A 26,472-nucleotide genomic window follows, 5' to 3' on the forward strand; every position below is an offset into this window, starting at 1 on the left:
TCCCCGCTGTCGCACCGTCCGCCCCACCGCCCCCCGCCTCCCGCCGCCCCGCTGCCCCGTCGCCCGAGCTCGACTCCGCCTCCGCCCGAGTTCGCAGACCAGTGCCTATTTTGAAGGTTTGAAGGCCGGGGCGCAGATCAATGCCCTCAAACCAACCCTCAAAACAGAATAAAGATTTTCGGTCTTCAAAACGACATTTTCTCAGCCCTCAAACTTGTTTTGAAGGTTGAGTTTGTGAGGGCTCTGTTAGACATGCTCTTAGCCCGGTTAAAAAAGAAAACTTTACTAACAAAATTGCATCATGGCATTACACATGGCGCTCATAAGTACACACATAATCATGACAGATCATAAGTACGAACATAATCATGACAACACAAATTCAACCTCACGCTTCTTGGTCGGAATCTTGAGATTCGTATCAATGCTGTCTGCATCCACTGCTCAAGAATTTTTTGCACACCTGTAGCAGCCACGTCACCACGAGAACGGGCATGCAAAATTCTTCACGATAATGCCTCGCAGACATCACCATCCGAACCCCAGCTGTGCCGAAAGCTACCCCCGCGCAAACGACCTGTACGGCCGTCCACCGTCAAAGCCAAACACCAAACACCGGCGTCCACCAATGAGCTACCGGGCGCTGGTGCCCCGTCTCCCTGCCCGCTGTCGGTCCACGCGCTAATCCCAACGGGATTACGGGCGACCTGTGCTTCGTATGCGGCCAGTCGAGATGGCCGCAACGTGGTCGACTACTACCTGAACACGATCCGTTCCGGTTACTTCTAATCCCATATTCCCATTTCCACACAAGACACAACACCTGTTTAAACTAATCCACTTCCGCCTCCACCTCCGCTTCGGGTTCCACTTCCGCTCGTAGCTTCAGCCTTCAGATCTCCGCTTGCATCTCAGTCTAGCCAGGGGGAGAGAGATGAGCGAAGCGGAGGCGCCTCTCATCACCGAGGAGGCGGCGGAGCGCGGCCTGGCGTCCTCCGGCAGTCGCCGCCTCAGCGACGGGGCCGGCGGGCAGGGCTCCAGGAAGTACCGCAGGCGGTCGGACGCGCTAGCCCATGGCGACCGTTACCAGAAGGCGGCCGCTCTCGTCGACCTCGTCGGTTCCCACTCCCAGTCCACCTCTCTTGGCTCTCTCTCGCTCTGCTGGTCCTCTGCTCCACTTTGCCCTGTTTCGCCGAGCGTAGCTGTTTACTGTAGAGTATAACTGGGACTTGAGACGCTCTAGCCTCGAGGGGCTTGTGTTGTTGGTTGTTGTGGCCGGCAACTGTGAGTGTGGTGGCGTAGGACTGGTGTTTGATGGATTGTCGGCCCTAGCTTAGCATGCTGATCTGGTGCCGAGGTCCACGTGGCCGCCGCTGTCGTGCGGAGATGGTTAGGAAGTTTTTTTTGGGTCTAGGTCTCGGCTGGTTCGTGTGTGTTAGATGCTTATTGTCTATCTGATGAAGTGCCAAAACATGTTACGAGTTGATCCAATATTTTACATTATGGAATTTGACATTCTATTCGAACTTATACAATGAAATAATATTAGTCATATTGCAGAGACATCCTTACACCAAGGGCCTTGAAACAGTAAGTCCCATTTTCTCTTGCAAGGAAATCAGGGTAACTGAATCTTAGCTAGGCTGCACTTATCAGACTATGTTGGATAACCTTTCTTTCGGGAAGAATATTTGTTGGAGCTTCTATGGTGATATAAAACGTACTGTTCATCTGTTAATTTTTTTTGCATCTTTTGACTTACTCGAAAGTCTAATTAGTAATTACAATTACTTTGGCAGGCAGAAGATGGTGTTGGTATCCCTGAGGATGTCTTGAATGATACGAGGTTCGGGAGGGCAATGAGTTTCTATTTTGTGTATCTCCGGTTGGACTGGCTGTGGTCACTTAACCTGTTTGCTTTGATTCTTTTGAATTTTCTCGAGGTTAGTTCTTTTCTTTCTTTCTTACAGTCACGAGGTTAGTTCTTAGAAAGTGGGATCTGTATATTATTTTGTATAGGTTCTTTAGGTCAAGATTGGTGTTGTATTATTCTAACAGTGACCAGGCATCTTAAGTGCGGAAACTTTCCATGGTCAAAATAAAGAACAAATTAGGCACAGTCTCATGATTCCCATATGGTATTGATGTGAGTTCTGTCGCTTGCATTTCAGAAGCCTCTATGGTGCCGGAAAGATGCTCTACAGGCTTGTGATCAAAGGGATCTTTACTTTCTCGGGCAGTTGCCATACTTCAGCAAAACTGAATCACTCATCTACGAGGTACGGCTTTATTCATAAGGGTAGTACTTCTATGCTCCGTCCAAACCTTAATTACAGAAATCTTAAAGCAGGTCAATATTAGATTAGTAAGTCAAGCCCTCAAGTTGCTTTGAGAATTGCACTTCCACTTTTATGGAGAATATCAATGCAACCTGAAAATAAGTGAAATGAACTTGGCCGCTAAAAAATCTGTTGAATTTTGAGATGTGTTGCAGAATTAGTTGCATCAGGTCATATGTATTTTAGTGGATTCAGCTACCTGAATTCTGTTATCCTCGAATTTGTATGATTGGAGCTATCCTATCATAATATGAAATGTGCATATCTTGATCCAAAAGCATGTAGTGACCTATATGGAGAACTGAAAACCTGAATCTGATGTATTGATCTGTAAATGGTTCTTTTTAAATTTCAGGGGCTTACACTTGTTATTCTTGTAATGGATATCTTTTGTCCACTTTCTTATGAAGGCCTAAATATTTTCTGGAGGAGCACCACGAATAAGTTGAAGGTAACAATTCTGTCTTCTCGGAAGCACATAATTTTCCAGTACATCTCTGCAAATATCAGATAACATAGAAAACCTAATAATTCACAGGAGTTGGCTTAGTGAATGTTGTTTCGATGCACTGTGAAAGATGCATGGCAAATAGAGGTCAATAAATTGCTTTTATATAGGCCCAAGTTTAGATTACTGCAGAAATAATGGGAGATGGGAAAACTTTCTGACAAAATGACACTGAACATTTCTGGCTGTTCTTCCTTATAATACAGTGAGGAACAAGGAAAAATAGTTACTACTTATTAGACACAATAAGTTGGAGTATATGTTGTTGACTGAGTGAAGATTTCATTAGGAAACTATGTGTTGGTAAACATGAGCTGAAGTTCAAATTTTAATTGGGCTTTCCCTTTTTTGTACATTAATTATATTATTTTGCATGCACACTTCTCACAGTTTAGGTCCTTTCATATTTTGACAGTCTATTTTCAAACTTGAATTTTATTAGACTACCTTGCTGTGTTAGATGTGTGATTTTGCTTTCTAGTTCACTATGGCTTACCCATTTTTCTGCTCTACCTGTAGATTCTTCTTCTCTTCATCTTAGCATGTGACATACTGGTGTTTGCCTTTAGTTCCCAACCTTTCAGATTAGCTCCATACATCCGCGTAGTGTTTCTAATCATGACTATCAGGTATGCAGTGTTTTGTTTGTTCCAGACTGCTGGTACCTTACTGAACACAGTGAGAAGGTCCTATCTTAATATATTGATAATTAATATGTGTGTTTGTGGGGGTTGGGGGGCGATTCTCCTCGTATACCACATAGATAAACCGGCTATACCTCTTTGTCATTTCCATACACTTCATTAATAAATACTAGATACCCCAAAGTGAGTTCTACAAAAAAAAAAATCCATTTGAGTTCATATATGTTATAATAGTTATATTATTTGCATACTGTTTTCTTTACATAAGAAAGGTATATTGCATAAACTAAGGAATCCAATGATATATTTTCATAACACTTGTATTGATGTATCTAAGAATAATTAATGAGCTATACTTTTAATGATAATTGATACATTGTTATAATAGATACGTATACATGCACGCGCGCGCGCACCACACACACACACACACACAGAGGATGCACCTAAAGCTGGTGCGTATGCTAAAGTGCTTCTGTATACAATAAAGGACAAAAAATGTAAATTTGATTGTGAGCTTAGATATATACTGATTTTTATCCAACAAATGTCATATGCTATGGGTTTAACAGATAGATTAACGTGTTCTTCTGTCTGCAATAGGGAACTGCGAATGTGTGCTATCACACTGGCCGGTCTTATTGGGACATACCTCAATGTTTTGGTAAGGTTATATCTATACACAAAATTCTACATGCCTATGCATTGTAAGACGTGCAAGGATTAACAAATTCACTCCAGGACAAGTCATTACAAATTTTATCCATTGAAGTCATGAGGATCTTTCATTAATTATGATCAATGTATGGAGTAAAGGGTATGTGGCACATGCAGTTGAGTTGTGTGGTGGACACAGGGTGGGTGGTTAATTCCACATCTTTGCTTGTAGTGCTTTACTGTGGCAAATATAATTTTCAATTATACCTCTTCTGGTCTAATATAGAGATACCAACAGCTAATATGTTCATCTCTTAGACTCTTATGTCTATTTACTTTAACATAACGATTCCTGTGCTTCTGCATGTTCACCTTAATGTTTGCAACCCATTATCTGTTCACTTTGATGTATAACCTTAGACCGTCTATGTCATGTAGGCTCTCTCTCTGTTGTTCCTCTTATTTGCAAGCTGGCTAGCTTATGTAACATTTGAGGATACTCCACAAGGGAAGACCATTTTTTCATCATATGGTGTAACGCTGTATCAGATGTTTGTCCTCTTCACCACCTCCAATAATCCTGATGTATGGGTGCCTGCTTACAAGTAAGATGGTTATCAATATTTCTGATGTGTTTATGATAATGGCAGTCGACACACATGCAAGTTCACCATACATATTTTGGAGCAGGATATCCCGCTGGTATTCCCTATTTTTCATCGTCTACGTGCTTTTGGGAGTTTACTTCCTGACAAATTTGATTCTTGCTGTCATCTATGATAGCTTTAAGGAGCAGGTACATTTTTACTTGTGTCCTATCTCTTCGCTTTTACTATACTCTTTACTTCTGAATCTTGTGTGTTCTTCTGCCTAATAGTAAATACAACAATAACATGGCATTCATTTGGTGATACAGTTCGCAAAGCAACTTGTTCAGGTGGACTCTATCAGGAAAAATATATTACAGAAGGCATTTGATCTTATTGATACCAACGTGAGTGTTCTGTTGTTATGTTTTCTTGGACACTGATGTACTATATTTTAGCAAATGTATTTTGGTAAACTTCCTATATAATTTAGAATGGCTGGTGGTGTTCAAGTAACCCTTTGCCAGAATATAGTTAAATCACTTGAATCGTCAGTTTTGAGAATCCAACTAGGAGAAGTTCCTGGGGTTCCACCCAATTACGTTATCTCATTTTGAAGAATCCCCGAATCCCCCCCCCCCCCCCCCCCCCACACGCACACACATACACCAAAATGTTTCTGGACCATGTTTAAGTTAACCCAAATATTCTTCAGGGAAAAAGTGCAAATAACAAAACTTTTTTTTGTGTGTGAAGATTCCAATAGTTCATATTTGGTGTTCATATTGTTTTAAATATTTTTTTTACCAATTGTTATCACAATATCATGACAATCTATAAACAATGTCCATCATTCACAGCAAATGTTCCATTAGTTCGAATGAAGTGTTCTATCAATTAAGCAGCTGTTTCCTTACTAATTTGGGGGAAATGTTCTAGCATTGAAAAAAATAACGTGTGAGCTACTTTATATTATAAAGTCACTGGTGAATCAGAAATTGACACATGCAATATAAATAAGCTACTACTACAACTAAATATTAAAGCTGCCATAATAAAAAATAAACTGAAATATGCCTAATGTGAACTGACGAGGAAAGGTGGGTAATATATTCACACTTTAGTAGTTACATATTGCTGTAGTGCCAACTCATGTTTGTGTTCATTCATTTGTTGTATTTCAAGTTTGTTGTTGATCTTGCCTGTTGTTTGTACATCAGAATCGGGGTTATCTCGACAGGGAACAGTGCATATCATTGCTTAATGAGCTGAACAAGTACAGGTAGCCGAAGTCCCCTCATACATTACACTGTATGTTTGTATCAAAGCACTTTCTACATTATTTTTTCATCAGTAAGTCTTTTTGATGATCTTTAATTTTTTTCTCTTGAGAAAACTCAAGCCTTGCGGGTGCATTGATAGAAAGAAGAGTTTGTACAAGACCTTTAGTTGGGAGGCGATCCATGATCCTGTTGACCAAGGGCTAGAGCACCACACTCGAGGGCTTCTTGAGCCCTAGGGGAGGTAGCAGACTACATAACCTATGCTGCCTCAAGGGCCTCCTCCTCCGAACAACCGATGGGGGACACTGAGCACTTGGCATAGTTGGTGTGCAACCCCTATGCATGCCCGAAGAGCGCAAGCAAGTTGCGAACGATAGAACGCTCCCCCATACCCAGGAGGCAGAAGATGAAGACTTTGTCTGCATAAAACGATACAGTAATTATCAGGTCGCGGGGCGCAAAGCCAAGGAGCAACCCGAACTCTCTGGCCCTAGCAAACAACCTGTTGAGAGCATCAATCACCAACACAAACAACATTGGGGAGAGTGTCTTGCCCTGATGCAGGCCCTTGCGGTGCCAAACCGAAGGCCCCGGTTCGCCGTTGAGCATCACTCGTGCTACTTGAGTGTACAGGAGGATGTCAATCCACTCACGGAAGCGTGGGCCAAAACCTATCCCGCGAAGCACTTTGAAGCGAAGAGCCCACAACCCAAAACACTGAATCGAACGCATGGACGGTATCCAGCTTTAGCATGGCTCATGGCTCACCCAGCCGCTGCAAATATCTCGCCATTTGCTGAACAAACATGAAATTATCATGAATGCAACATTTCCTGATGAACACGCACTGTTTCTCCTCAACCAGCGCCCCTAGCCTCGGCGACAGCTGGGTGGCTAGCTTCTTTGCCACCAGCTTGGCAAAGATGTGGATGAGACTAATGGGGCGGTAGTCTCCAAGGGATAACATAAACATAGGTAGGCGGTAGTCTCGGCGAGAACACTTATGTTTCTAGGCACCGCGGGTGGTGCTGCAGGCCGCGGCGGGCGAGTCGCTCCGCGGTCCAGCAGCGGTCCTGGCATGCCAGCCAGTGGAAGAACTTCACTTTGGGTGGCGCCCAGCTCCTCCAAATGAGCTTCCAAGAGTGGCAGCCCGTTGCTCCCTGAAACGTTGCCCTGTAGCAGGACTGGGCAGAGTATGCGCCATTGGCAGTCCAACTCCAAAGCAACTTGTCCGGCGCGTTGGACAACTCGACCTGCTGCACCAAGTGCCATGGCTGCAGGTACTCACCAATCTCTGGAAGGCCGAGCAGACCTTGAATATCCCGCGCCCAACGATTGCCGTCCAAGGCCTCCGCCACAGTTCGCGATTTCCGGCGATGCTTGGGGATGCACTGAAGGAGCAAGGTTGCGGACGGATTGGCCGCCGAGCCAGCGATCCTCCCAGAACAGGGCGGTCCTGCCGTCCCCAATGGCCATGGTCGTGGAAGCGTAAAAGAGTGCGCGCTCCTCCGAAGTGAATTGCAGGTCCAGCCCATGCCATGCTCGCTCAGCGTCTGTGCGCGCGAGCCATAGCCAGCGCAGCCGTAACGAGAGCCCCGTGCGCTCCAGGTCTCGGACGCCAAGGCCGCCATAATCGAGCGGGCGGCAGACCCGGCGCCAGTTCACGTGGCAGTGGCCACCGTGGGCATCAGCTCGGCCGGCCCAAAGGAACCCACGTTGGATCTTCTCGAGCTGCTTAAGGATTTTCTTCGGTGGCAAGAGTGCGAGCAGCTGATGAATCGGGATCGTGCTGAGGACCGACTTGACGAGCACCAGCCGTCCGGCGTTGTTCATCAGCCATGCCTTCCATGAAGGGAGTTGGCCGGCCACCGCGTCGACGAGGGGCTGCAGCTGGGCCGCAGAGGGGCGGCGGATGATGAGCGGAATGCCTAGATAGGTGACCGGCAGGGTCACGACCGGGCACCCAAGCAGCTTCAATAGCCCCGTCGTCGACTCATCGCCGTGTATCACCGTGGCAGAACTCTTGGTATAGTTCACCCGGAGCCCGGACGCCATGCCGAACACGTCAAGGATGCCTTTGACGGCGGAAATCTCCTCGGCATTAGCATGGCAAAAGAGCATCACGTCGTCGGCGTAGAGAGAGATTGCCGGGATGGCGCGCCGGGGGTGCAGCTGCTGGAGGATGCCCGTCTGGAGGGCGCGACGCATCAGCCTCCCAAGTGTGTCCACCGCGAGCACGAAGAGTTGCGGGGAGGTGGAGTCGCCTTGTCTCAGACCGCGGCGATGCCAGATTGGCGGGCCGGGAACACCGTTGAGCATGACACGGGTGCTCGCCGAGGACAGCAAAATGGCCAGCCACTCTCTGAATCTGTCCCCAAATCCATACTGGCGCAGCACCTCGAAGAGGAAGGGCCAGGAGATGGAGTCAAAGGCACGCGTGAGGTCGAGCTTAAGCATGATCCTGGGCGCCCCAGTTGACGCAGCATCTTGAGGGATTGCCGGACGAGAATGAAGTTGTCGTGAAGACTCCGCCCGGCGATGAACGCGTTTTGGTTGCGGCTGACAAGGGTGTCGAGCTTGGGAGCTAGGCGCAAGGACAGGACCTTCGCGAAGATCTTGGCCACGATGTGGATGAGGCATATCGGCCGATAGTCGCCGAGCTTGTGGGCATCTGCTCGTTTGGGCAGCAGGGTCAACAACGCTTGGTTGAGCTTACTGAACCTGCGCCCTCGCAGAGCGTAGAGCAGCTCGAAAACGTCCCAGACATCCTGCCGGATGATGCTCCAGCAAGCGCGCAGGAACTCCGCGGTGAAGCCGTCTGGCCCAGGCGCTTTGCGCGCCGGCATCCGCTTGACTCCCTCCCAAATCTCCTCCTGGCAGAAGGGCGCATCGAGGCATTCGAGGTCACTTGGGGCGATGAGCTGGGAAAGGTCCAGCGTGCGTTCCCGGTCAACGGCGGTGCCCAGCAAGCCATCGAAATGCATGAAAGCAGCGTTTGCCATCTCCTCGTGGCCAGAGAGCACCTGCCCGTCCACCACAAGGTTGTGCACACGGTTTTTCTGCCGGCGGAAGGAGCATTGCCGGTGGAAAAAACTCGTGTTGGCGTCGCCGTCTTTGAGAGACGCGATGCGGGCGCGCTGCCTAGCGATCGTGCGCTCCATGGAGGCCATGCCGAGATAGGTGAGCTTGAGCTATTTGCGCAGCCACTCCTCCGGAGGCGAGAGCGCTCGGTCCTCCCGCGACTTGTCGAAGCGCAAGATCAGCTCACGGGATATGGCCAGCTTGTCCCGAATGTTGCCCGTGGATTTGGCGCTCCAACTCGAGAGGCGGCGCGCAGTGGCCTGGAGGCGTTTGACCAGCCGCCGAAAGGGGTCGTCGTCGTGCACCGAGCCCCAGGCCACGGCCACGGTGTCGTGGAAGCCGTCCAGCCGGAGCCAGTAGTCCTCGAAGTGGAAGCGTTTGTGAGCCGACGGCATGGGAGAGCAATCCAACAGCAATGGGCAGTGATCCGACACCACCGAAGCAAGGCATCGGAGGTGACATTCGCCGTGCGCATCTTCCCAATCCGAGGTGCACAGAACGCGGTCCAGGTGCACCATCGTGGGTGGCGATTGCTCGTTCGACCAAGTGAAGCGACGCCCATTGAGGTAGATCTCCTTTAGGGCGAGGTCGTTGATGGCGCGGCGAAATCTGCCCATCATGCGCTGATGCAGGCCACCCATGTTTTTGTCCTTGTCGCGGTATATGAGATTAAAATCACCGCAGAGCATCCACGGACCGGGGCATGCCGCACGGATGTCGCGCAGCTCCTGAAGGAACAGGATTTTATCAGCGTCGTCCTGTGGTCCATAGACCGTCGTCAGCCACCACGGCGTCCCGGAAGCCACGGACACTTTCGTCGTGAGCGCGTTCTGGGTGAGCAGGGGGTCCGTAGACCGAGACAGCCCTGCTCTTCCAGGCGAGGAGGATGCCGCCTCGTGTGCCATCAGCCGGGAGGTACGTGTAGTCGTCGAACTCGGAGCCGAGGATGTCAAGCACGATGGACGAGTAGATCAAAGCCATTTTAGTTTCCTGTAGGCATACAGTAGAGGCGCCGGTAGTACCCAACAAAGAGCGAATGGCAGTGCGCCGGGCGCGCGAGTTGAGTCCGTGAACGTTCCAAACAGCGATCTTAAGTCCGTGATCCATGAGCAAGGGGTCGACGGTGAGCGTGCCGGCAGGTCTAGCACAAGCTGGCAACGGCCTCGCGCGCGGGGGACGTGAAGCATGCTGGGATCACCCGGTCGACCAGGGCGGCGATGGCCTTGAGCACAGACATGGGGATTGGCGCCGCAAACATGTCGTCGTAGGCTTTCATCTCAACTGCTGTGATCTTCTGGTTGATGCCCACAATCCCCAGGGTGCGCAGGATCTGCACATGGGCCCTCCGTTCTGCTGTCGGCGGCGCCACCGCAGTCGTGGCGGCAACCGCGGAACGGCCTCGCCGAGGGGCAAAGTTGAGGGGGCGACGTGGCCTCTTTCCAGGAGTAGGCAGCGACGCGCTGATGTGCTTCGTGGCGGCAGCAAGAAACTCGCCAAGCGTCCAGGCCTGCGGCGTGGTCACACGACTGCGAGATCGTCGCATCGTGATTGGCGGCGATGCGAACCGCCCAGGTGCCGGAGAGCGTGGGCTGCGACCCGACGGGCGGCGATCGGCGTTGGGCGCGGGCGGGAAGAAACCCGGGGGCCGCTGCATAAGGGTTGGGCTCGGGGCCACCGCATCCAGCGATCCAGCGGCTGGCGGACCAGCGGCCGCCCCAAGCGGCAGCAGTGTGGGAGACGTGGGCTCGGCATCGGGCGGCCCAGCTCTATTTGGCCCAGCATCAGCAACGGGGGAGGCCTCTGGCGCGTGCGCGAGAACGGGTGGGGCGGGAACCGGTGTGCCCTCTCCCGCCGAAATCGCCGGTGTGGGGCCAAGGGGCAACGTAGACCGGTCAGCGGCGGCTCCTGGACCCGCCGGGGCGACAAGAGTGGGCGAGATGCCACTTTGCCCCGACAAGGCGGCAGGCGATCCTGGCCTCTCTGATCCCTCTGGCGCCATGGGCTGGGAGTCTGGGACCTGGCATTGCTAATCCCGACAAGGCATTGGATTAGCCGCGGCAGGAGCGGGCCCCGCGGAATCGTCCTCGGGATCATGGGGAGAGCCCGGGTTTGAAATTCCTTGGCCTTCCGATGCGCCAGCCACCAGTGGGAGCTCGCCAGCTGGCGCCTGCGCAGCCGTCCTGGCGCTGTCAGCGGTAGCGGCAGCTGCCTGCGTCTGGCCTGTCGCCAAAGTCTGCTGGCGCGGGCCCCTTCTTCCCCCTTTCTTTTCTCTTTTAGCACGACGACGAGAGTGCGTGGGGCCATGCTGACCTGGCCACGACATCATGGCATCCCTCAACGGCCGGGCGGGCGGCGCCACCGCCGCCGACGCCGGCTGAGGCCAGGAGGTTGCCGTGTTCAGCCCGTCGGTCCGCCCCGAGCGGTCGCAGGCGCGCCATGCATGCGCGTCCATGGCCATGCCGTTGGCTCGGCCGCCCGGTGCAGCATCAGTTCTTCTGCGCTTTCTGCCACGGCGTCGCGCCCGTCCGGGCCGGGGCCTTGGCCTTGGCCGTGCCCGTAGCCAGCGCCGCCCCGGCCGGGGTCGTCGTTGCCCTGAACACCGGGCGGGAGCGCCTGGAGTGGGGTGGTGCGCACGAGTGCAATGGAGATGGGGTACATGAGTGTCCTGATCTCCGGCGCCTCTGAGGGGACGCGAGCTGGCAGCAATTCGACAATCTCTAGAATGGCGGCCAGGCGGATGTCGGCTGGATCATGCACGCGGCCAGACAAGCGGAAGACCGCCAGGTTCTCACGAGAACGCGTGCGAGGATGCAGCCTCTCAATCCAGCAGCTCTCCCCGAGGATGTGCTCGGCGGTGGAGAGATGCCAGGCTTGGGCGGGGATGCCGCGGAGCTCGAGCTCGATGGCGGTGTTCGAACCCGCCAGCGCCAGTGTGCGCCAGCTTGCACCATGGCCTCAGCGACAGAGCGAACCGAGGCGAGCTGATGAAGTGCTCGCCATTAAGACGACGCATGGTGTCCAGGGAGGAGAAGAAGATGAGGAAGTCCTCGGGGTGGTGCTCGTGCACGGTGAAGTCGCCTTCGGAGAGCGAGAGAGAGCGGAGGAGCAGCTCGGCCACCTCGGCCGCGGCCACCTGCGGCCTGTTGCCGGTGATGGAGGCCACCATGGCGCGGCCAAGAACCCGCTCGGACTCCTCCATCTCCGTGGACTGCGCCATGATGACCCGCACAGGCGCGTCAGGGCGCGGCAGTGGGGCGGTGGCCAGTGGCGGCGTGGCGACGCATGGGAGGGGGCGGCGCTGGGCCGTCACGGCCAGGGGTGTCACGGCGTGGGCGCGTGCCGTCGTTGCGCCGCATGTCGCAGTCACGAGACTCATGGCCCGAGGTGAGGCAGCGCCTGCACAGCCCAGCCACCTCCTCCGGAGACGGGCTGCGACGGCAAGGAGGCGATGGGCTGGGGGTGCCATCCTGGCTCGGCCGGCGGCAGCGGCGGTTCTTGCGCCGCGGCTGCTGGAACCCCTCGGCGTCGAGCACGGCTCCGCCAGAGATGCGGTGGACCTCCGAGCGGGGGCCGAGGCGCTGCCTGGCGGGCACGCGGGAGGCCGGCGCAGTGCGGCCAGGGCCCCTCGCAGCCGGCGACTCCGCCGGGGCCGGTGGGGTGAGGGCGACGTCCCTGTAGGAGCGCGTCGAGGACTCGCTCTCTGAGCTGAGCTAGCGGTCGCCAGAGGACACGCGCTCGCCGGAGAGGGTCGCTCAACGGTCGGTAGGGGCGGCACCGGTGGATTCCATGACAGGGAGGCAGGGGAAGGGGGCTAAGGGAGCTAGGAGGCCGGCGGCGGCCAGTTGACTTTATCGTAAGCCTTTTTGAAGTCCACTTTAAAAATAACTCCGTTGAGTTTCTTGGAGTGGAGTTCGTGAATAGTTTCGTGTAGGACAACCACTCCCTCCAGAATGTGTCGTCCGTGCACGAAGGCTGTTTGCGCTGGTCGAACAACAGAATGAACAATAGTTAATACCCTATTAGTTCGAACTTCCGTAAAAGATCTAAAGCTTACGTTCATCAAACAGTTTGGCCTAAAATACTTAGTTCGCACCGCATCCTCCTTTTTTTGGAAGCAACGTGATAATACCAAAGTTGAGACGAAACAAGTATTGAGATATTTTCATATTCTTTTGTTGCTAGCTCCTCTGCCAGCTATGGCTATCACATAACTTATTTCACTTTTGTAGGTCCTTACCAAAAACCTCAAGGGAAGATTTTGAATTAATTTTTGCCGAGCTTGATCGAAGTGGTGATTTCAAGGTATGTGTTCTTCTTATGTTCAGTTGGCATGTTTTGCTTTGTGAAGTCAGCAAGTACATAATATTGTTAGTATTGTGTTGAAGAAAGAATGACATATTCATAATGTTGCTTGCTCCAACTGATGGTACATGCAAATACAAGAGTTGGCGCAGAAATAATTTTGCAATCTGAATTTAGAGTTTCTGTTAAGATTTACAAATGCCTGAACCTTGGTCAATAGTTGCAAGGAACTGAGCTTAGCTTTGTTGGTGGGAGGCGGGGGTGTACTCCCTCACCGCCCATGTCTGAGTCCTCTTCAACTCAGATTTTGGTGCCTATTTGTTCTAATTTATTTATCTTGTCCAGGTTACCTCCGAAGAATTTGCTGACCTATGCAATACCATTGCAATAAAATTTCAGAAAGAACCACCGGTATATTGTTCTTACTTTGGCATTCATGATCCCATACATTTTCCGTGTTACAAAAATGATGCGGTTACTGATGTACACCTTTGGCTGTTAATTTTAATATAGTATTTCAGTAAAAGTTCTAGAACTGCAATTGAAGAATAGCAATTAGACTTTAAGCATAATCTGCCTGTTGTGGAAATATATGAACGGTGAAAATTTGAAAGGTTTGATTAGCAAGGATATAAATTTATTTTGTACCAGGGGTAGTAATACTTTGAAATTTAAATATATATTTATTTTATGTTAATACCGTGTTACTGTAACCAACATTCTGAATTATTTGACTCAGTGTTGTACACATGTTTGCAGCCGTCTTATCTGGAAAAGTTCCCATTCTACCATTCACCACTTTGTGGGAGGTTGAAATCTTTTGTGCGGAGCCGGGTGTTTGAGTTCATTATTATTTTCGTTCTTCTGGTAAACCTAGTTGCCGTCATTATCGAAACAACGGTATGAAATCTTTTACATTTACAATTTTTAGAATCGACAGTTGTATAAATGCTATACTTGGTGGTGTGATATGATGATTGACCAATAAATATGATATATGATCTATGATGGGCGTATATCTGATAGGTAGAACCATAATATTTTCAATTCTCGCAACTTATGCACCGAAGTTTTGTGAAAAAGAAAGATCAATGCTCTTTGTCCAATATAGTAAAAGAAAAAACAATTCTTCACATTAGTTGGGAGCAAGTGTTTGCAGCATTATTCATTAACTACGGTGTCCAAATTGGAATATTTTTTTGTTAGAAATGATGAACTTATGAGAAGAAGCCTGATTTGTTAACAACGGTATTAATTAAAAATTGGCACGACATGAGCTTTGTTAATTATAGGACTTTGGGTATTTTGTAAGTGAAAAGGTTATAACTGTTGGGAGTCCTATTTGTGAGCAAAAATAATAATCGAAATGAAGTTTGAAGTAGCTATTTTTTCTTCATTTCTTATTGTCCGCTCTCGTGTGCATGTTTGCTAAGTGATGAATAGTTGGTAGCATAAATGTTTGCAACCCACCATCCTCTTACAACTAAAAATCAAAACAATTGAACTTACAATTGCAAACTATCCCTGACAATCTCTTTGCTAATGTGATATTTGCAGCTTGATATAGAAAACAGCTCCTCACAGGAAACGTGGCAGGAAGTAGAGTTCTTTCTTGGTAAGGATCTTGTGGTGACATTGTTTCAACAGTTCTATGTAAGCAGCATTATGATTTTATCTGATGAATTTATACCTAATATAACTTCCGCTGGGGAAGTATATCATGTCCTAGAAAGGACGCTGTCAAATGTTTCTCTGACGTTGACTATTAATATATTGAAATTGGATAGGTGAAAATAATACCATTAGATCTATCGTGAAGAATATTACCGCAATAGCATGATTTTATTTTTTTCTCTGACATATTTATATGAAAAGTAATGGTAGAAGTTGCACAATGGAGACCGTGCCTATGTCCAAAGTGTCATTTATTTCCGAATAAAAGGTGTACATTATCTGATTCCAACATACTTGAATAACATATATTATCATCTTGTTGGCTTCCAAAACCATCTCAACCTTTTTCCCTTTTATAGCAGTTTCTTTTCCAGGTAGAATGCCATATGTAAGCATCTTTGTGTTGCTCCAAGTTTAGGCTGTAATGGTGTTCTACATAATTCATATGGAAGCATGTTTAGTCACAAATTCACAATGGGTGTAAGGTTCAAAACGAGCAGAACTTGAGCAAGCCATTTTTATCCCGGTGGAATGTCATACTTAAGCATCTTTGTGTTGCTCCAAGTTTAGGCTGTAATGGTGTACTGCATGATTCATATCGAACCTTGGTTAGTCACACTGGTTGTAAGGTACAAAACGAGCAGAACTTGAGCAAGTTATATATTGGAATATCAGAATTTAAACGAATCAATATCGTAGTTGTATCATATATTCAAGTGATGTGTTCTCAAAAGTAAATTAAGTTATGAAAGATGAACTCGTTCTAGAGGTCACCTCTTTTAGTAGAACTTTAGTGCATTAATGCCCAGAGCATATGCTAGCAGTGGCCTAAAAAGTGTGGCAGTACATATTAGCCTTAGCTTGTATTCTGCAGAATCACACTTCCCCGCCACATTTGCTTGGTGCATGTGTTGCACGGCAACACTTGGACTTCACATCACACTTCTTTCATTATTGTCCCCTTTCGTCTTTCCTGTTGGCACCTCACCAGTCAGTTAACATATTTTATTGATGTTTTTTTCATCTTCCTGGAAAATTTATATTGAGATGTTAATCGAAGTAATATTTTGCAGGATGGATTTATGTAGCCGAGATGGCACTGAAAATATTTTCATTAGGATTTGGTGCTTATTGGATGGAAGGCCAAAACAAATTTGATTTTGTGCTTACTTGGACTATATGTAAGTTTATCACACGTTCTCTTCGAGGAAATTTTATTCGGTTTCTTCTATCGATACCTTTTATCTTGTATTGTTAAGAAAAACATCTGCACTAAGAATATTTTGGTTCAAACGGGAGGAATCAGATCCTTTTCACAACTCTATAGGATTCATAAAAAGAAAAGAAAACTACATCTAGTAATTGTGTGTACAAGATTATGGAAAACATATGATCGAGCATAATTGATTCACCATTGATCAGAGTCATCAACTTACAAATCAATATGTATGATCTAAAGAAATATAATGCATGGTTCTTGTTAAAGTTAAGCTTTTGTCTATCCTGGAGCTGTATTGTTCCTCCATGCATGCACTGAAAATAAGTTAACAGCTACTCCCTCTGTAACTTAATATAAGACGTTTTTGACAGTGTCAAAAAACGTCTTATATCAGGTTACGGATGGAGTACTATTGTTTGAGTACTTCATATCTTTAATAACTTTTCAATGGAAGCTAGTATATCTTACATTATATTCTTGCAGTAATCTAACATATGATTTCCTTGTAGTTATTGGAGAGACTCTAACATTTGCCTTCCCGTCAAAGCTTCCCTTTCTTTCAAATGGAGAATGGTAATTTTAACTATTTTGGATGCATTACTTTACAAATTTTAGTCAAGTCACCATACGTATCGATAATATTTCCATTCCAGTATCCTGTGTGCTCTTCTTATTAAAATTCTAGAACAAAAATGAATGACCTCCATGTGTCTTATGAGGTCAAAACCCAGTCCTAAACCTCATGATCTACGATAATGGCCCACAAGGCTAGAACCAGTTCAACCAAACTAAAGTATGCTTCTTGGTATGACGGCGATTTTGGGGGGGGGGGGGGGGGGGGGGGGCAGCAGGGGCCCTGACCCCCCCTCCCCCCCCTTAACATCAGAGATGTAGTGCTAATTTGCTGATGAATAGCGCTAAAATTAGTGATTATTTCCTGTCAAAAGCATGTTTTTCATTGGCTTCGCCCTCCCCAAGCAGTTTTAACATCATTCGGCCCTGTTGATACAATTTTCCTGGCTCCGCCACTGACTTTGATTCCACTGTAACAAGAAACTGCAAGCAGAAATTAACCCCCTGAGATATATGTAGTGATGAGCCGTACTTGTTGGAATTACCATTTCAACATTTAGCTACTTTGAAATGTTTCGAGCTATCACATCTGAAAGAATCTGACATTATCTTGTTTGCTCAATCTTTGCGATCTTGCGGTCAGATATGTAACTTTCATTTGATGTTTGCCCAACAGGATTCGATATCTTCTCCTTGGAAGGGTGTTGCGCTTAACAAGAATTTTGCTGCAAGTTCAACGTTTCAGAGCATTTGTTGCAACATTCTTTACCCTGATGTCTAGTTTGATGCCATATTTGGGGATAGTATTCTGTGTTCTTTGCATGTACTGCTCCCTTGGTTTGCAGGTTAGAATGTTTGCATATTAAGTTTAAGATCCAATCTGTTCTTTGGACAATGATCCACCTACATACAATAGTTTGTTATTTGTGCCAGTTATTGCTATTTTTTCTTTCTTTGTTCACAGCTTACCCATGCACTAATTACTACTGTTGTTTGAGTTGAACTTATCCTAATCTGAACTGGACATCTTCACTGTTGAAATATCACTAGCACTTTTGACATGTTACTATTTGTGAACTGATAGTTTAGTCTGTTTCATTTGCAGATTTTTGGGGGCATCGTGTATGCTGGAAACCCAACACTAGAAGAAACGGACCTCTTCAATAATGAGTATCCTTGTTTGTTCTTCTTCCACTGTTGGGATTCCACTAGGAATTTTACAGTTTCTTGTGGCCAATGATTCAAATACGTCGTTGCTAACCTCTGTAACTGGCGCTTACTGGCCGTCCTAGCTCGGATTGGTAATATAATGTCAGTCTGAAAGAGATGTTTTCAAATTTTCATATGAATTGACATGAAACAACAATTTAATGCTCATATAAAACCAAAAAACCACAATAATATGAGGAAAAATATATGTTATAAACAAATATCAAGCTAGAATAGATAAGGAACTCGGCTGGTAACCGCCAAGTTACCGGCTAGCCTGCTACTGGCCTTGCTATGGTAAATTTACGAGTTATTGTTTTATCATTTGTCATGGACCACTTAACTGCTATGCTAAACCTAAATCATGCTTTTGAAATGTATCTGTTTCACATAATTCTTGCATTTTTTCCCTTGACATATTCAGTTATCTTCTTTTTAACTTCAATGACTATCCAAGTGGTATGGTTACTCTGTTCAATTTGTTAGTGATGGGCAATTGGCAAGTATGGATGGAGGTAAGAATATTTCTCTGTTCTATAAAATGAATTAAAGTGGTCAGGATTGTCTTCCTAATCAATGCGAAGACATCTGGTAAAAATACTGAACAGATTTTTGTATTTTCTAACCTGTGTTTCTTTATCTTTCTTTCTAATACTTTCAGAGTTATTGGCAACTGACTGGAAATTCTTGGAGCCTGATTTATTTTGTCAGCTTTTACCTTATTTCAATATTACTACTGCTTAATCTGGTAAGATCTTAAATAGATCCTCACTTTTTTGTTCATCCAGTAACATGCATGAAGTTTCTAACTTCGCATAATTTTAGATTTTGAATGACTGACCTGTGCATGGCTAGAATTTGTTGAGAAGTGGATATTTCCAAGAATTGTACTCCCTCCGATCTAAAATAAGTGTCGCAGTTTTGAACTGGGTTTAGTTCAAAACTGCGACACTTTTTATGGATCGGAGGTAGTAGCTCATTATATGTTATTAGATGCTTAGTTACTGATTATAAATTTTGTATTTCTTTTATCTTCGTAGATTGTAGCATTTGTGTTGGAGGCATTTTTTGCTGAGATGGAACTGGAGAAAGGTGAAGAGGTTGATATCCAGGTGAGAATGAGATGAATATTTAAGCTACTTTTTATACGGATTGAAATGGCTGATATTTTAGGACACTCTCCATCACCTGCAGAATCCTACGTCTGGAGGAATAAAGAAACGCCGGTCTATGCGGTAATGTAGATCTTGTTATTTTCTATTATTATATATTAACACACGGTGGCAGGCTTTGCAGTCTTATCATTTATGTGTTGTAGTGTGAGGTCAAAGGGTACGATGGTTGATATTCTTCTGCACCATATGCTGAGCAATGAACTTGATGGATCTCAAAACTCTTGAACAATGACTGGTATTATCCTGCTCACTCAGAACTTCCATATAATTGTGCTAAAACAATTAAATTCATGAACTTAGATGTTTTTAGTGTATGATATTATCCATGTCAGACACTAGATCATTTCTAGTGTTTTGTTATTTGTTGATGTCTTTTTACTAAATGTCTTACTGGTTAGGTACCTGGCATTAGTTCGCCTACATTATTTTAACGATTACGTTCTGTCGGTGCTGCCCTCATTGTGCTTTAATGGTTATAACTCTCGGTTATTTTTATTCGGTTCTGCTAGGATGGAAGCAAGAAAATACACGGACGCTTCCTGGTGAAAGTACATGAATGATTACAGCCAGTATATTCCCAAGCATGGAGTATGTTGCAGCCGCGATAAATTTCTGAGTAGTGCTGTAACGGACTCGATTTACTTCCTCTTTCAGTATCAAGAAATACATCGAATATGCGTATTTGTATCCGGTCGATTTGATACTGCTCTCTGTCAGGCTGATAAGAGTTTGGTAGAGTTTTATATACACTCCGTCTCAGTCAACATACCAACAAGCAACTAAAGAAGAGTTCAAGTCACCACTTCAAAGTGTAGTCAGCAACTTGTATAAAGCAAAAGGAACTGTACTGGAAATCAATATGATACTACAGGCTCTGGTGCTTTTTTCTGTAACTAATCTTATATCAGTTGAAATACTATCAATATATGACACTACAGGCTCTGGTACATTTTTCTGTAACTGGTCTTATATCAGTTGAAATACTGGGCATTTTGTTGACCTCCTATTTCCATGTTAACACATTCCTCCAGATTTAGAGGAAAATGAACATCTGGTTGGGCCTCTCTTGTTTTGTTTTCCTTTCTGTGGCGTAGAGGTAATGGTGGAGACCGGCAGGCAGAACCCCACCATCTCCTTAGGCGAGTGCCAAGCGGAGTAGTTCCTAGAGGTGGAATTTGAGTGAGTCGAGTCAGCTCGGCTGACTCGCTAGAGCTCGTTTAGATAGCGAGCTAGCTTGGCTCAACACGTTAACACACGACAAAGTCAAGCCGATGCCTGCACGACGATATTGGTTAGAACCGTCCATGCAAAGCAGAAAGTGCAGCCCAGCCGCAGATTTAGTGTCGTCCACAAATCGTCCAAGGAAAAGTGGTCTGTATAGTAGTTTCGACTGGAGGAGTCATTGATAAAAATAGATAAATCTGGAGCAGCTCCCCGTTCCCCTCCCGAGTCGCCCCCCGCGCGACCGGGAGGAAACCCTAGCCGCCGCCGGCCGGGTCCCCCCCTCCCTCTTCCCCTTTCCCTCGCCGCCGCCAGAGGGCGCGGCCAGGCGAAGCCTGGTTGTCGCCGGCGGCGGCGGGGAGTCCCTGTCCCCTCTCGCGTCGAGCTCGGGGCGGGCCGAGGCCGGTGGGTCGGGGTGCCCCGCTTGACGGCGGGCGCGGCAGCGCGGCGGCGCGCCGGTGCAGTGGCGGCGGCGTGACGGGCGTCGTGTGTGTGTGTGGGGGGGGGGGGGGCGTGCTTGGGGACGGGATGCGGTGGCTTGCTCGACCAGATCTGGCCCTTCGGGCGGCGCGGCTGCGGGCGGCCTCCTCTGCCTTGGCCGTCCTGGCTGGGGGAGGTGGCGGCGCAGGTGTGGTGGTGTGTACGGCGGCGCAGGTGGTGCGACCGGTGCGCTGGCCGATCTGGTGGCTACGTACCCGGCGGATTCAGTGCCTGGAGTCCGGCGGGCGGCGCGGGATGGGTAGTGGCCTGGTGTGGCTGCTGCTCCGGCCGTGGGGGGTTCCATGGTAGCTTGGCAAGTCGGATGCGGCGGCGGCTGGCATGTTTCGGCGTCGGTTCGTCTGTAGGCGGCGTGCGGCGGCCTTCAATTCCTCTCCCTGTCGCCCGCGCTCCACTTCCGTCGATGGACTGGGCTTTTCCTAGCCGTGGTCCATCGCCCATCTCGTGCCCGGCAGCAGGACCGCGCTCGTCTCGCGCCCGGCAGCAGGACCGCTCCCGTTTCGCGCCCGGCAGCAGGACCGCGGCCGTCTCGCGCCCGGCAGCAGGACGGGCCGATGGCGGCTGGTTGGGGGCAGCTCAGGGGTGCGAAAGGTGGGGCCTTTCCACCCGTCTCTATAGGTGGCGTGGCGCTGGGTAACTGGGTAGGTGGCGTCGAGGTCTTGGATGCCGGGGCAGCGGCCCTGGGGGTGGTGTCACAGTGCTCTTGGGCAAAGCCCGTGCCTGGGTGCTGCCCTGTGACCATGGTCGTGTGGACGGCATGGTCGCCGGGGTGTGGCGTTCGGTGGCGGTGAGTATTGGCCTGGGTGAAAACCTGCTCTATCCTCGGACGGACCGGCGGCGGCGAAGCTCGTTCCCTTCCTGAAGGCGTCGTTGCGGCCATCATTGCCCGTCGTGTTGCTCCAGGGGAAACTCTGACTCTCGGGTCGGGCGGTGGCGGTACTCCGGTGTCGTATCCTTCCTGAAGGCCCCGCCTTGGAGCCCACGGTTCGTCATATATATGCGGCTTCATCTCTTCGCGGTGGCGTGTTCACGGTCGCGGACCCGGCTGCTCTTGTAGTGCTTGGGGTGGTGTTGCTGCGCTCAGCGCTTATGTATCTTGCCTCGGGTGTGTGCGTGTGTTGTGGTGGTGTGCGTTTGTACGGGGTTGTTGTTGATCGTTGTTTTATTTATAAAACGGGGCGAAAGCCTTTTTGGGTAGTAGTTTCGGCTCGTTAATATAATGATCTCAGATCAAAGCATGGCTCGACTCCTGTAACTCAGGAGCCAGCTTGTTTAAGCTAATTATGCATATGAACAACAAATATAATGATCATAAAAATGATTACATAAGTATGTAATATGTATATTAAGCATGCATAACGTAAGCGAAACAGTTTTAGTATGCACATATCACAAAAGAAATGCCAACTCTCCTAGCCATTAGTACTAGACGAGGGAGAGGCGGCCGAGAGAATGAAGCCCGTCGGCGTCACCACTCGCTAGGGGAAGTAGGACATTGGGGATCAAGGGCGGGGCTTTCGCAGAGTTGTGATAGGCGCTTGGGCTAGATGGTGAGATGTATTGATTTGTTGTTCATATTAGAGCTTGGCTCGGCTCATTAGTCATTGAGTTCGAGTCGATTCGAGCGGTCACAAGCTACTTGTTTAGCTCGCGAGTTTTGAGTTTTGATTCCAGCCCTAATAGTTTCGTCGGCAAAACTGCTAGCCGGGTACTTCAGGAGCGTGGGTTCCATACTACCATATGTACGGTAACGGCGGTGTTTGTTTCAGCTTTAGGACCAGATTCAGCTTTGAAAAAGCTAAATTTGATAAATACTTTCTCCGTTCGGAAATAGTTGTCATCAAAATCTCCTCTAATCTCTCCTATATATAATAATAATCTTTATCTTTACCTCTTTATCTTTATTTTTATCTTTATCTTTATCTTTATCTTTACCTACTAATAAAGCAGCGATTGCTTCTGGTCGTACGTCGTCAGCGTTTTTGCAAAACAGTCCCTCTGTTTCTTTGAAATAAACCCGCAGTCCCTGTTTAAGTGGCACTCTGGAAAACGTTTCATTTTTACCTAAACACCCTTGCATTTGTTAAAAATTATGCCCATGACCCTATCTCTTATTGGACTGGCTCACCACCGCGCATCTCGCCGCTTATCATGCCGTTCTCCACCGCCGGGCACGCGCCGCCGGCGCCGCGGCGGGCGTCCGCGCCGAGGCGGGGCACCGGCCGGAGCACGGCGTGCACTCGATGGACACCGGAGCGAAGCTTGTTTGAGGCGCGAGAGGCAGGAGGCTGGATCTCGGCGCGGCCCCCCTTAACACACAGCCCAGCCGCCGCCCCGCTGCCACGAACATCCCAGCCGCGGAGAGGTGTGAGATCAGGGGCGGGGAGGTTGGAGCGAGCTTACGGCTTCGTCCTCGGTCGTGGATGCGTAGATGAACAGGAGGCAAGCGTTCGTCTCCTTCGGTCTCGATGCGCATGAGCAGCTGGGCTGGGCCCTCGGCGCAACGTGCAGGCGAGCAGGCGTGCAGTGGCTAGGTGTGATGCGTGCCACGCGCGAACCAGTGCGGTTAACGCGACGAGCAGAGTGTCCAGGCGAGCGGGGGGCTTGCGGGTCAACGCATCCTGGCGAGCGGTCGTCGCTGCGCTCGAGCGCTGCTCCCTCGCGTTGGAAGAAGAAAGTGCAGCGGCAACTCTCCAGGGACTTGCGGCGGGGCGACATGGATCCGACAGGGACGGCCTGGATCTGGACAGGGTTGAGGAGGGCGCGGCTCCTAGGGTTGGACTGTTGGACTTGAGCTCGATGCAACATCCATGGCAGCTCGTGGTCCTGTAGCAACGAGAAGAGAGAGGGGGTTAAGAGAGAGAGAAGAAAGAGGAAGGAGGAGGAAAAAGGAGAAGGGAGCAGAGGCAGGGGGCGGCGCGGCTTGCTACTGGTGCTCGCCGACGCAGGCGGCACGGGGAGGCTCGGGCGCTCGTGCAGCTCCATGGGAGGAGCTCATGGACGGCCGGATGGATGGATAAGAGGAAGGATAGCAGCGCCGCTGGGAGGAATGGCAACGTGGATAACGTCCACACAATGGGTAGCTCTCGGTGGGGATTCTTGGTGTGGATTGCTTTTTTTAATGGCTGCACTGATGAGTGCCGAGAAGCTGCTGGATGTTGCTACGCGTGCTAGCAGCCTAGCATCCATTGCATTTTTTTCTAAATGAGCACCGATATAATTACTTGTTGTTATTTGTTGTTATTGTCATAGCTTTTTTAACGCAGTATAGACGCAAGCGCTCATACATACACGCATACAATTATTACTATGAATGCACACACGCTCATCCTATCCATTAGCACATCCGAAAGACTGAGCCGGCATATTATCTTGAGATTTAGGTGGCTCGTCGTCGACGGGAACGTCTCCTCCCACTGAAACGCATCACCGGAAATTCTGAAATAAATTCAAGAATAATGCGAGTCCAGAACTTGAACCCTGGTGGGCTCAGGGTACCATTGTCCCTCTAACCATCCAACCACAGGTTGGTCCGCATTATTGTCATAGTTTAATGTTCATGCCTGCTACATCATCATATACAATAATTAAAAATGAATGAATATGGAAATAAATATTTCTGAAGGGAGAAGATATTTGCAGCCCACGTGACTTGCTAACAATTAACATATCCTCAACTCTGGATGTCATTGACGTTGTTGGTGAGATAGGGAGGGATGAAGAGTAGAGGAAATGTGACTACAGTGCATCTTGCTCGCGTCTTGTTTTCTGCCGCACGCCAGCTGGGGGGGGGAGGGGGGTCTGTTTTACCATCTCTATCGCCGCTCTGCGTGCCCTAATCCTGATCCCCAACGAGGCCCGATGATGATGTCCAGAGAAGTGGCCATGTTGGCGTGGGGTGTGTGCTCCTACTGCTGGCTGCCACGTGTCAATAAAAGAGCTCCATGCATTGTAAACTCTTTATCTTCTGACTATCATATTTTTTAGGAAAGTTTAAATATGAATTAATGTTAATAGGGATTTTGAGGGAGGGGGGAGAAGAAGGACAGTAGGGCAAGACAAACGGAAATAAATGGACACATAGACGGTTAAGAATGTTTTCCGTTGCAACGCACGGGCATTTGTGCTAGTAATAATAATAATAATAATAATATATAATATATAATTATATATATATATATATATATCTTTATCTTTACCTACTAATAAAGCGGCTATCGCTTCTGGTCGTCCGTCGTCGCGCACGTTTTACAAAAAAGCCCCTATGGTTTTCCATTATTCAACCCGCAGTCCTTTTTTAAAGTGGCTAATTTGTGAAAACGTTTCGTTCTTGCAAAAAAGGCCCTGCAGTTTGGGGTATTCAACCCGCGTTCCGACCACACACAGAGCACGGGCACCTCCTCTCCTTCTCGCCCGAGGAAGTCCTCGCCGCCGCCAGCACCCACGCCGCCTGCTTCCGGCGAGCTCCGGTGCCGCGCAGCACGCCCCCGAGCTCCCCGCGGTCTGCGCCTCCCTCTCCTCCTTCCAGATTCTCTGCTCCCGGCCTCTACCGCCCGCTTGCAACCCCACCCGGCCCCATGGCTAGGGTTTCTGGCAGGGCTTCGCCGGCACGTCTCCGGCGGCCCCAGGTTCGTCTCCTTCCTTTCGGTCAAGTCTTGGTGGAGGTGGGGCGGCGACTTGGTTGTGGAGGAAGGGAGCATGGGGCGGCGTCAAGTGGGTGGAGCACGTGCTTCGCTGCGAGGGTGGAAGAAAAGCATGGCGGATACGGTTGCGTCGTGTAGGCGGGGGAGAAGGACGGCCGTGCGACCCTATCATCCTCTGGGTGGTGGTCTTCGTGCTCCATGTGGAGACTAGGTGGAGCACAGACAACTGTTGTGGCTGAAGGTGCTGGGGCTGACGAGCTCCTGCCCCTACTGTATATGGATTGGGATGGATGGGCACTGGGGTGATTTGGGGATCTGGCTGCTAATGTTGCGATAAATCGTTGTAGCGATTTTGTGTGATCTTGGGCCGCTGGCTGTACCTTATCTCTTGTGGTCGGCCAGGCAGCCACTATTCCCAGCGGTCGTGTCGCTGTTATCTGCTGCACATCTTTATATGGATGTAGCCTACGAAGAATAGGAACAATCACTACAGAGCCTGAAGATTGTTTGTATTTTTTTCATTGTCTTTCACTGATCTATCATTATTTGATTGGTCCATGTAGATTTAGATAACATGAGATGAGCCGATGATACGTACTACTATCTGATGACACGATTATCTACTGCAGAATTGTTGATGTATTTGTGCTGACAGGTTTTGCGAGTACTTGAAACACATCCATTAGAGGAATTAGAGTTACGAAGTTCTGACCTGGTTCTTGGGGCAATCTGAAAGAGAACTTGGTGATTTCAAGTAATTCTAAGAGCATAGGCCTTATCCTTATTTTTAAATAATGGTAAGAGCATAGATCTCATGGACCAGGAATTAATCCATCAGGCAAGCAGAAGACTGAACGAA

At 48.7% G+C, this 26,472-nt stretch overlaps 1 protein-coding gene across 3 annotated transcripts; it reads left to right on the forward strand.

Moving 5' to 3' along the window:
* The first annotated feature begins 711 nt into the window (after positions 1-711).
* On the forward strand, positions 712-20,211 carry LOC123061888 (two pore calcium channel protein 1-like). Of its 3 annotated transcripts, none has more exons than XM_044485172.1 (24): positions 712-1,114; positions 1,800-1,943; positions 2,172-2,279; positions 2,695-2,790; positions 3,367-3,476; positions 4,095-4,155; positions 4,587-4,753; positions 4,839-4,944; positions 5,065-5,142; positions 5,956-6,017; positions 13,329-13,401; positions 13,747-13,812; positions 14,161-14,301; positions 14,959-15,016; positions 16,149-16,256; positions 16,804-16,867; positions 17,544-17,712; positions 17,973-18,037; positions 18,501-18,591; positions 18,738-18,824; positions 19,117-19,188; positions 19,271-19,311; positions 19,395-19,486; positions 19,752-20,211. In XM_044485172.1, exons 1-23 carry the CDS (start codon positions 935-937, stop codon positions 19,474-19,476), a joined length of 2,229 nt encoding a protein of 742 aa, XP_044341107.1. In that variant the 5' UTR covers positions 712-934; the 3' UTR covers positions 19,477-19,486; positions 19,752-20,211. The 3 variants fall into 3 exon arrangements, with proteins under 3 accessions (XP_044341107.1, XP_044341106.1, XP_044341108.1); XM_044485171.1 differs by having other exon boundaries at positions 716-1,114; positions 19,761-20,211; XM_044485173.1 differs by lacking the exon at positions 712-1,114 and adding an exon at positions 1,561-1,720 and having other exon boundaries at positions 19,761-20,211.
* Positions 20,212-26,472: the final 6,261 nt, after the last annotated feature.

Source organism: Triticum aestivum, chromosome 3A, assembly GCF_018294505.1.
Source record: "Triticum aestivum cultivar Chinese Spring chromosome 3A, IWGSC CS RefSeq v2.1, whole genome shotgun sequence".
Taxonomy (NCBI): Eukaryota; Viridiplantae; Streptophyta; class Magnoliopsida; order Poales; family Poaceae; genus Triticum; species Triticum aestivum.

Coding starts and splice junctions, on each gene's coding strand:
- LOC123061888 (XM_044485172.1), top strand. CDS start 935: ATGAGCGAAGCGGAGGCGCCTCTCATCACCGAGGAGGCGGCGGAGCGC. Junction 1,115..1,799: donor CGGCCGCTCTCGTCGACCTC/GTCGGTTCCCAC, acceptor TTACTTTGGCAG/GCAGAAGATGGTGTTGGTAT. Junction 5,143..5,955: donor TTGATCTTATTGATACCAAC/GTGAGTGTTCTG, acceptor TTTGTACATCAG/AATCGGGGTTATCTCGACAG.